Raw genomic sequence first — 11,508 nt, forward strand, 5'->3', positions numbered from 1 at the left:
AGGAGTGGCTGGTGGATTTGAACTGCCAGCCTTCTGGTTAGCAGTCAAGTGCCTTAGGCACTATGCTACCAGAGCTCCTAAACAAGTATTGGATAAAGAATGAATGAAGGATGACTTTGTAGCATGAAGAACTTGGTCAGAGAGAGTGATGCAGTTGTGGGGGGCAGGGTACATGCCATAGGCCTCTCTAAGTGGATCTCCTATTTTGAGAATGAGTTTGAGGTTACCTTTAGCCCACACTGGTTTGGTGTTGGACTAAACTAGAGAGCGAATAAACTAAAATTGAACCTGTTGCCATCGAATTGATTCTGATTTATGGTGAACCTATGTGTACAGAGCAAAACTGCTCCATAGAGTTTTCTTGGCTGTAATCTTTACAGTATCAGATCACCAGGACTTTCTTCTGTGGCACTGCCAGGTTGGTTTGAACTGCCAACCTTTAAATCAGCAATTGAGCACAAACCATTTGTACCACCCAGGGACTTAGAGACAAATGGAGCTTATTCATTGCCTGCCCTTGATTTATATGCTGTTGACCCCTAAAAACAAGGACCTTCATATTCTCCCTGACCTAAACTAGCCCTGAATCAATTTTCTAAGCCTATCACTGCACCATAACAATAATAATAAACAATAAGGATCAGGATGCTACAGAGGGGCGGTGAGTGAGGAAACCATCCATCTCTCCTATATCTAGTGTGTACTTCCTTGAGTCTCAAACCAAAAACCAAACTCACTGCCATTGAGTCAATTCCGACTCTTAGCAGTCCCTATCAGGTTTCCAAAGCTTTATATTTTTACGAAAGCAGAGGGCCTCATCTTTCTTCCACAGAGCAGCTGGTGGGTTGGAACTGCTGACCTTCTGGTTAGCCACCAAATACCTTAAGCACTACATTGCCAGAGCTCCTTGCCTTGAGTTTAGTGGTTAAAAAAATATGAGCTTTGGAGTCAAAGAGACCTGGGTTCAGATCTTAGGCAAGTTTCTTGGTCTCTCTACATCTCACTTTCCCTGTCTATAAATTGAGGATGATGATAATGAATTGTTTATGGAGTTGGTATAGTTTAAATGACATGATGTATGTCTATCTCAGCACAGTGCCTGATATATACTAGATGCTGAATTTTGATAGCTTTCTTGAGGCTGAATTACACTGCTGGTCTTTGTCTCCCCTTCTTCAGTTACATCATAGGCTGTTAGGGAAGGACCTCAGAGGTCATCTGGGCCACCATTCTACTATATGCCACAAACTGCTGCCCTAGGGAACCCTAGGGAATAGTCATCTATCTGCTTAGCTGTTTGGGTGAAGGTGAGATCTTTGGTTCCTGCAAGGGAAGCATATCCACTGAGTTTTAGAAATTGGATATCTCTTGGAGGAGTGGATGGAGTCTGGGAAGGAAGGGGACCAGACAGTTGTGCCTATAATTTTCCAAACCTGGTGACGTGGAAATTTGCTCTGATGTGAGAGTGCATGGAAGCAGGCATGGCAGGGAATAAGATAACACTTGAGCATCTTAAGTCTTCATTTAAGCCTGAAGACCCTTTGCAAAGCAATTCACGCCCTTAAGGATTTTATAAGTTTCCATGTGAAGTCAAAAGAGCTGTGGTGGCATATTGCCTAAGACATTTGACTGCGGTTCAAACCCACCAGCTACCATAAAGATTTACTACCTTGAAAACCAGTGGGGGTCGCTATGAGTCAGAACTGACTCAATGGCAGTGGGTTTGGTTTGGTTTTATGTGAAGTCAGTTTTGGGGGATAGCACTTCCCACCTGTCTGCTTGGACTTGACCAGTGCCCTGGGGACATATACATGGGCTGTGAAAACCTATCTCACCTGGCTCTCAAAAATCTTTTTATTAAAAAATCATCCTTTTTGTTAAAAAAAAAAAAATCATCTTTTCATCCCTCCCCTCAGAGAGCCCTTTCAAATGTTAAGTCAGAGACAGCAGGTTAATTAAATACCTCATGGTCTCCTCAGTTCCCCATAAACCCAGGTGTCCTCATGGTTAAGACACAGCTGCTGCTGTCACACTGGTTAGTTGGCGGCTCATTTGGGTGTCTACAGAAATGCCTTTAAGCTTAGAGTTTCTGATCAGGTAACACAGTTTCTTTAGTTTCCATCATAGATTTGCCCCTAATCTCCCACATGAATGATGCTCAGGGAGTGTGAGGGTGCTTGGATGCCCAGGAAATAAAACCATAGCAGGCTAGGCCTTGAATGGCAGAGCTGGGGGAGTGACTGTTTTGGCCTGCACCTCTCAATAGTTTCATGTGAGCCCAGGCTTCTGGGTAAAAAGGTGTCTCAGAACATCAGTCTCAAAAGCTGTTATTACCTTTGAACTGCCCTCCCATTTCTTCAGCTACACAGCATAAATAACAATTATGATGGTGACCCAGACACCTGCACTATGAGGTACAATAGGTGTCACTTCACTTGGATGAGTAGAAAATTTCAGGGTAGAAAGATACCCATGAAATAGCCATCTAGAAAACTAAGGGAGACAAGGGTAGGAGGCACAGGGGAGTTTGGTAAAAAGACATCTCCTATTTAGAGTGTCTTTCCGGATGGAGAGCATCCAAGATCCCACTGAGAAATGAAATGTCAACCAGATGCCCTGAATCTCACGAGATCCGCCTCACTCCCCCTGGCCTCAGCTCCTTCCTCCTTCACTGCCCAGAAAGAAGCAGGAAATGATTTCCAGGGAAGCAGTGAGTAGGGCCATTACTCCCCTTGTTGATGCCAAATGGAAGTAAACTTTCTGGGATGATGGGACCCAAAATCATGTGGTCAGATGGGGAGAACAAGAACAGCGTCATGATGTTGCTATCCATTTTACTCTGAGATATTGCTGCTCTTAGGGAATCATTGAGTTCTATGTTTACCACCCCTCCCTTACCCTTTGGTTAATAACACTGATAAAACCCCCAGAGAAAAGGGCTCCAAGTAGGTGAAAGAAACAGAATGCCTCTGTTCAGCTTCACCACCCTTTGGAGCCAGCAGGCTATGGGGGAGACAAGATTTAGGGCTAGCTCTGTATGCCCATGGGCAGGTGTCCTGTGTGATTTGGGGCCAGCTTCCCCATTAATGAAAGCCCATTAAGCACTCTCCCAAGAATACTGAGGTAGCTAAAGACTCTGTGTTTGTTAAGCACTGAGTGTCCTCAGGGACAGGTGTGCTACATAAATACAAGGTGGTTTAATTATTTTAACAATCCACTGATACCATCTGACGAGCAACAGTAGGTCTAGGGTTTCATTCCCTCTGTTGCAAATGATGTTCAAGAACATCTGTTTAACACACTCCCTTCTCTTTCCACCACCCCCACTGGCACAGATCCATATGTCAAAGTGTCCCTGCTTTGTGACGGGCGGAGGCTAAAGAAGAAGAAAACGACTATAAAGAAGAATACTCTCAATCCTGTCTACAATGAGGCCATCATCTTTGACATTCCCCCTGAGAACATGGATCAAGTCAGTCTGCTCATCTCAGTTATGGATTATGACCGGTAGGTACAGGTCCCAGAGAGGCAGGATTCCCCATCCTTCACTCCCAGTCCATACAACACAGGGCTCCTTGACCTTGGACTTTGTGGTTCAGGGCTCAGGTGCACATTGGCCTCCAGTTTGGCTCCACAAGAAACACTGAAGAGTGTAAGGAGAGCATGGATGCCCCCTAATTGGAGAGCTAAAGCTTCCCTTCCTAGCTGACCTGTTCTCATCAGGGGCAGCTCCACCTACCAGTCTCCATGGATTCACCTCCAACTATTCCCATTCTTCCATCTGACACTGAGTCCTATCATCTGTCCTTTAAAATGTCTCTCTAGCCTCTCCATTTCTGCTTTTGCTGCTATTCTCACTCTGAGATGGCCATGCTAGCTGACCCCTCTCTCCAGGAACTCCCTGCCTCAATTCAGCCACATACTAAAGGTATGTCTTCCTAAAAGACCACATTCTTCCTTGCCCTGACCTTCTCAAGAACTGACAATGGCTCCTGTTGTTCAGGTAGTTCCTCTGGACTCTTAAGTCCGTCTTCTATAATCTGGACCCAGCATACCCACCCAACTTGATTTCTCTTCTTCAGGTATACTTCCTCTCTTCCACATATTTAAATCCTGCTCTTCCATCGAGGCCAGTCAAGAATGTTTTCCAACTACATCAGCCCCCACAACTTCTCTCCAGTTGCCACTTTAGGTGAAGATGAAAGAAACCATGCTGTTGTTGTTGTTATGTGCCGTGGAGTCGGCCCCGACTCATAGCGACCCCTCCTTGCAGTAAAGCCTTAATTCAGGGTTTTTAGCACAAATTCATGGGAATAGTAGGTGCTGGGTGAACATATTTAAGTGGTGATTGATGTCCTTACTGAGCAATAAATCAGATCCCAGCTGCTGGGGGATGGAGCAATGGTGCTCAAAACAGTGTGATTCTTTCCAAATGCAATGTTTCAAGCAAGGCTGTGATGTACTGGTTAAGTCAAATAAGGGAGGAGACTTAAACACTCCCGTCCCCAAAGTCAGGCCATCTGCCCACCATTTCCAGAGATTCCAAACCTTTTGCTCATCTGTCTGTGTCCAAAGTCCACTCAAGGAGGCTGGGCAAAGCTCCATTACTGCTGGCACCCCAAGGCTCTGCTGAGCATTTTTCAGAGCTCAGAGTCCTGTGTTAGACCTGCTGGGCAGAGTCCCAGACCTTAGGACCCCCTTTCTGAGAACATGTCTGGTCACCAACGCCAGGCTCTTTGTTTCTCCCTCAGCGTGGGCCACAATGAGATCATAGGAGTCTGTCGTGTGGGGATCAATGCTGAAGGCCTGGGCAGAGACCACTGGAATGAGATGTTGGCATACCCACGGAAGCCCATTGCACATTGGCACTCCTTGGTGGAGGTAAAGAAATCCTTCAAAGAGGTGGGTGAGGTCGCGCTTGGCCCTTGGCATGTTTGCTGCATGGCCGCATTGGCTGGAGAATGGCAATCAGCTTCTGTGAGACCCTCGGCCTTTCACAGAGAGGGAGCATGTGAGCACATGTGTCTCACTCAATGTGTGACCTGCAGAAAGGAAATGGAGGAAGAAGGTGAGGAGCTGCCTGGCAAACAGCCCCTGGTGTTGGGCATTATTGAAAGCAAACTGAGTTCTTAATGGAAAATAAGAACTTTGAGGAATCCTTCCCAGCAGCTCCACTGTGCCAGGCCTGGAATGCTTTCACAAAACCCCTGGGCTAAGTTCCTCTTGTAAGAGAAAACCCCACGGGGGTGAGATCAGAACTTGGCAAGAAATTCTGTCCCTATTGAGCTGTAAGTTTTTTGAGGCTCAGGCCAGTCAGCTTGGATGGAGATCACCATTAGGGGAAAGATAGGATGGTCTCATAGCGCCACACTTTTTGGTGACTACTCTTTTGTCAAGGGACCAGATCTAACAGAGACGTAATGAAAAGAGGACTGACTTGGGAGTCCTGAGACTTGGGTTCCAATCCCAGCCCCACTTGACTTGTTGTATGACCTTGAGCCAGTCACTTCCCTCTCAAATGCTAAAATAAAAGTCCCTTCAAGTGGTATTTGCAGTCTTCCCTGCCTTCCATCAAACCCTATTACTTTCTACATCCTGTGACATATCATTTTGATGTTCCCTAGGCCTGCTTTCTCTCAGATGGTCAGAATGGGAATGGCCAGGCAAAGCCTTAAACCCCATTTTCACCAATCTCATCCTTCCCAGTCTACATCATAGAAATCTGGGAGATTATTTGCTCATCTTAATAGTCTTCAAGCCTAGGAAGTCTAGATAGCTGTATAAAACTGGAAAATCTAATAGTAATAAAGCATCATCCTTTCCACACATCACCCCTCAGCTTTAAAACAGAGTCTTCTCCTCCCCACACTCTGTGATGCAGAAAAAGTGTGAGTGGGAAACTCAGAGGATCTGCAGTTTCTTCCTCCTCAGGTGGACAAGCTCATTTCCACCTGTTTCCAGCAGTGACACTGAGAGCTTAGGGGATTGGATGCGTGGAATCCTGTGGGAAAGAGAGAAGCCTAGGAAGACCCAGGGTAATTGATTTACCTCTCAGGTATGCATGTGCTTTGCAAAGCCTTCCTACACTGCGACCTTGGAGGCCCCCATCAAGGAGTAAGGCAGAGATGCAAAGTTTCTCTGAATCTGAGCCTCATGTTTCTGCCTGGGGTTGCCTTGATTTTGCCATAGCTGTGGAGCTTTCAAGTGTAAGCCCAATCTCAGATCTCTAGCTAGCTTCTCCAAAGGAGCTACTGCTCATATGTCACGAAGTCTCTTTTCCAGAAGGCCCTCTCTGCAGAGTGTGGTGAGGTACAAGGGACCACCCTCCACTTACATAGGAGGCAGCTACTGGGCAAGACATAGATGACTTGGAGCCAACATCTGACCCCTTATTGACCACAGTGTAGATTCAACCCAGGGTGGGTGCTATGCAACCTCTCTCCCTCAACTCCTCTCTCTCTCTCTCTCTTTTTTTTTTTTTTTTTTTTAAGTCCTTTGGAGATATTTAAGAGTAGGAAAAATATACTGAACTGTTCAGGATGGTTTAGGGACACAGGCATGCAATAGAAGCTAAGAGGCCTAGTGGAATCACTGGTGGGCCATGGGGCACTCTGGTCCACTCTAGTCTTCAGTTTCCTCATTGGCAAAATGAGCCAATAGGTGAGATGATCTCTAAGGCTCCTCTCATTTCTGCTTTTCTATGAATCACTGATCTAAATGACAACTAGGCCTGCCTGCATCTTGCACTATAACCGACTTTCTAATCTTGAATCTGCAATATCCCACCCCTGTTGCCAAGCTAAGAAGCTCTGGTGGTGTTGCACTTAAAGCATTGGGCTGCTAACCAAAAGGTTGGAGGTTCAAACCCACCAGCAGCTCCATGGGAGAAAGATGAGGCAGTCTGCTTCCATGAAAGATTTACAGCCTTGGAAACCCTATGGGGCAGTTCTACTCTGTTCCATAGGCTTGCTGAGTCAGAACTGATTCGATGGCAGTGGGTGGGTTTGTCCACAGCAAACTGAAAATAACCACCGGACAACGGCCTGAGCAGGGGGTGGGAGTACTGGGTAGCTTGGGAGCGTTAAGACTTGGCCTCAGAATCATTTTCCTTCATAATGAATACAACCTAATTAAGCCAGATAATTGATTTCAAGTCCTGTTTCTTTGAGAACTCCAACTCACTAGTCCAGACTACAAAAGAAAGAAAGATAAAGTAGAATCAAGCCTTTGGAAATGAATATTTGATGAGAAAGTAACAGTATATGGAAAACGAAAAGAGAATAAATTGATTCATATCCTTTGGGCTTACTTTTTTCTTGACCTCTTACACTAAGCTCCTGCGACCATCCCTCCTCCACTCACTACCCTACCATTTTCTGCTCCACTGATCATTCCTCTGTATCAAGAAGCTGAAAACAACATTCACCTTGGCAACTTAGGATTTCACCATCTGAAATTTGTATAAAATATTTGCCTACACTTTCAGCACCCACAGTTCAAGTATCTACAAAAATGCATTTAAATCCCGCCAGGCCAATATTAAGTCAGTACTCTTTGCATTTATGGGATGCATGGTATTTGCACATATATCCATCTTCCTTAGAGCCCACATCTGCCTTCTTTTCGGTCCCATACCGGGCACTGAGCAAAAGCCTTGCTGCTGGAACTTGTTTCTCTCACTTGTATAATACAGCCCCGGGAAGATAAATGGCATCTTATCTGTAAAGCTCTCTGTATTTACATTGCACTTTCTTAGAGGAGGAACCCTGGTGGTGCAGTGGTTAAAGTGCTTGGCTGCTAACCAAAAGGTCAGCGGTTCAAACCCACCAGCAAGGCAAAGACGTAGCAGTCTGCTTCTATAAAGATTACAGCCTTGGAAAACCTATGTGGCAATTCTACTCTGTCCCGGAGGGTTGCTGCGAGTTGGAATCGGCTGAATGGCAACTGGTTTTGGTTTCTTAGAGGAGTTTCAAGTGCAGTGATCATTTCTTTTTTACTAATGAGAACAGAGGGCACCCTACCTGCTTGCTTGTTTGGGGTTTGAAATAAGGCTGAGGGGGACAAATGGACTGAAAAGACATTTTTCCATGCTCAGATTGTTTCCAAGAGTAAAAGTTAATTATGCCATAGCCAGTGCCCCGCCTTTTCAGGGGCTGCAGCCCCCCCCCCCGCCCCAGACTCCTGACCAGTGCTACATGTCATTGGCATTGCTACACACAGAGCCTAGGTCGACCGCTAAGTTCTCCAAGGTGTTTTATTGAGGAAAGCCAAGTTCAGATCATCTGCCAGAAATTTTAAATCTCTGTTGGAATGTGACCCATTTCAGGACAACAAAAAACCTTACTAGAACACAGTCACCCTGCAACAATAGTCGTCCTGCTTCCTGGGGACGAGTGCTCTGCTCTTTCAGAGCCTCTGTGATTACAGTCCTCCTGGATTCACTCACTTTCTCATTGTTCATGAACCCCATATCCTCCTTTTGTTTATCTTCATAGGATAAAGCAGGGACTAGCAGGGGAGCCAGTGTTCCTTCTTCATTTGTCCCAGATAAACAATTAAGCTCTGCGTGACTACTCTTTGGGCTGTTATATAAAGAAAAAAAGAAAGAAAAGAAAAAGATACCCTGTGTTGCCATTTCGTTTTCTCATCTCTGACCTGGCCTATCAATCAGCGTGTTAAAGTGGTATGCTTACCCTGGGGATAAGCCAGTAATTGCAATGTATCTTGCACCAACATTTAAGGTTGTAACAGAAAAAGTAGAACTTTTAAAATGAGTATCTGTTAAATGGAAGCGTTAGTAATCGTCTTGTGTCACCTTCTGGTTAAGAAACACTTGAGTCAGAAGTCACAATGGGTTCAGCAACCAGGCATTTATTGATCTAAAATATTTCACCAGGGAACCCCTCGGTTGTGATTTCATTCACGTGGATGCTGCAAGCAGAGAGACTGCCACCCGGAGTTAGGAGTAAGTACCTGGTGTGGACCCAAAGAGGTTAGGTTTCTTATTACATTTTGTGTTCCTCTCTTCCCCCAGTGTGGCCACATGCTAAGGTAACAGCAGAGTGGAGTGGAAAGGGTACTGAATGGAAAGTTAGGAGACCTAGTTTCAGATCCTGGCTCTTCCCCTAACTAGTTGTGTCTTGACTTCTCTCTTTTTCTTTTCTCATCTGTAAGAACAAGAGAGTTTGGCTGGATGATCTCCTGGGTCTGCCTACAGCTCTGGCATGCTAGGATTGCTCAGGTCTAGGTTGCATAAGGGGTCTCTTGAGTAGGCAAATGGTTAATGTGCTCAGCTAGTTACTGAAAGGTTGAAGGTTTGAGTCTGCCCAGAGGGGCCTCAGAAGAAAGGCCTGGTTATCTACATCTTAAAAATCAGTCATTGAAAACCCTATGGAGAACAGTTCTACTCTGACATACATGGGTCAAAATGAATTGTGGTTGACTTGACAGCAACTGGCCAGCGCTCAGTCAGGTCACATAATGGTGGTCATCAATACCTGATTGTCCAGTCCTTGGTTATTTGTAAAGATCTTCAAGTAGCCTGTACAAGGAGTACTAAAGAGCCCATAGAAGAATAACAGGAGCTTTCCTTAGAACTTGGAGCATCAAGTCTGTCTGGATTTCCACAAAGCTTTGTGGGTTTCCTATCTATTCCACAGGCAATGTTGAATGGCAAATGTTCTATTTCTTAGGTGACTTGGCACTGTCTAAAGGTGGCTGTGTTGAGGGGGAAATGCACCCTCCCCCACCCCTCTTCCATACACAAATACATTGATGCAGCTTCTCCCTAGCACTACCACCCCACAATGAAGACCCCTAAACCATGGGAGAAGCAGAAAGTCTCCCACTTCAGGCTCAGGAAGGCTGTCTTGGCTATCTACCTCACCTCTCCCTCCCTGGTGCCTTGTCCTGCAGGCACCTAGGAGGGCACTGGTTTCCTCAGCCCATGAAAAGGATGGAATGAGCAGTGAGACTAATTAAGCTCACCTGGAGGTTATACAACCTCAGATGGATGGCTTAAGAGTATTCAATGGGTCAAATGCTTGCCCAGAAGACATTGCTGTAGCCATGACTGGCTCAGTTTAAAGAAGGGTTGAGTTTCTCAAGGCAGAGGCCCATTCCATCCTCAGGCCTCCCCTTCACTCCATTACACCTCATTACATCACCCACTTTCACAGAGAGGTTAGAGTCAGGTGAGAGGAGGCAATCTGTGAGATAGGAGATCTGAGAAGAATGGAGTTGGAGGTCCCAGAGAGGGGAAGGGGACTTGGTACCTTCCCTGTATCTCCTCCCTCTTCACAAGTCAGGTACAAAGGCCCATTGGAAATATTAAGACTGAAAAAGAGAGTCCAAAGCTAAAGCAATATCAGGTTTTCAGCTGTACTAACAGCTCCCAGACAAATTGCTAATAATTCATGATCATGGGCTCTTGGCAGAAAGGGCACACTCTGCAAACTGCCTCTTTCACTGCCAGCATAATCTGATTTTCAGTGTGAAAAATGGCAGAAGCACTCAGAGATGGTCCAGTCATAGCACCTCATTAACATACACACCTACACACACACTGCACATGGTGACAAAAGCTTTCATTATTTCTGCACCAGGTCTTTAAAAAAAAAAAAAAAAAAAATCAGGTATTCTAAACTGGAAACTCTAAAGCTGTTTTCCTGATATTTTCGCATGGCTGACAGCAAAATACGAGAAAGCTTACAAGAAGCTGGGAGAGGTGAACTCAGTGCATGGGCCAGATAAGTTTTGAAAGTTGCAATAGAAATTCTTTTAGCAATCAATAACTGCCTTTTTTTTCTCCCTGCAGTGGCAGGGCCGAGCTGCCAGCTTTGACAGCGAGAGCTCGTGCCCATCTCCGAAACCACCTCCGACACCATGAGCGTGCGGCACAGCCGAGCAGCACAAACGGGACTCAGCAATGTTCTTTTTGCACTTGTTCAACAGTCTAAACACAGTGTTGTGCAGTAGCAGCAGCAGCAAGCCTCTCACTCCAGAGTCTTAACTGCTCCTGTGTAGGTTATGGCCGAGACACTTGTCGTGTCATCAGATCTGTCTTAGTCTTTTCTGTCTCCCAAGGTGATGTCTTTGTGGTTTTCACTTTGTATGGATCATCTGTCAAGAAAAGAAGAGAATAAAGGAGGGGAAAATAAAGGGCAGAGAGCTCAATAGTCGGTTCTATAAAAACACAAGGTAAGATAGCAGTCTTTTCTGTGGAGGTGGATCGAGTTTCTGAAATTTTGTGTCTCCACCGAGATCCCTAACCCTCCAGAAGAAGGAAGTGGGATGGAGCCATGGCTGCATTTTCAGTGTCCTGCAGAAATGGTGCAAATCCAAGAGCCTTTATGAGGCTAATTAAGACTCTTTTAAAGTGCTTTGCTGGTGTGACAGAAGCCAAGATGTGGACTCTTGCTGCCATATTAAAGTCAGAACTCTGAGGTGTTTGTGAACCTTCAGCGCAGCTGGTTGTACAGGGTTCCTTGCTCCCCTTTCTCCTTTGCT

The 11,508-nt window shown here is 45.5% G+C and overlaps 1 protein-coding gene across 1 annotated transcript in view; it reads left to right on the forward strand.

Annotated features, from left to right (window-relative positions):
* Nucleotides 1-10,888, forward strand: part of SYT6 (synaptotagmin 6) — a 77,547-nt gene extending 66,659 nt beyond the window's left edge. The window contains exons 5-7 of the mRNA XM_042782006.1: nt 3,336-3,507; nt 4,752-4,902; nt 10,817-10,888. Of these exons, the coding sequence (XP_042637940.1) occupies nt 3,336-3,507; nt 4,752-4,902; nt 10,817-10,888 (395 nt within the window). The remainder of the gene's footprint in view (nt 1-3,335; nt 3,508-4,751; nt 4,903-10,816) is intronic.
* Nucleotides 10,889-11,508: the final 620 nt, after the last annotated feature.

Source organism: Orycteropus afer, unplaced genomic scaffold (assembly GCF_000298275.1).
Source record: "Orycteropus afer afer isolate SDZICR_OR568_19922 unplaced genomic scaffold, OryAfe1.0 scaffold00010, whole genome shotgun sequence".
Classification (NCBI taxonomy): Eukaryota; Metazoa; Chordata; class Mammalia; order Tubulidentata; family Orycteropodidae; genus Orycteropus; species Orycteropus afer.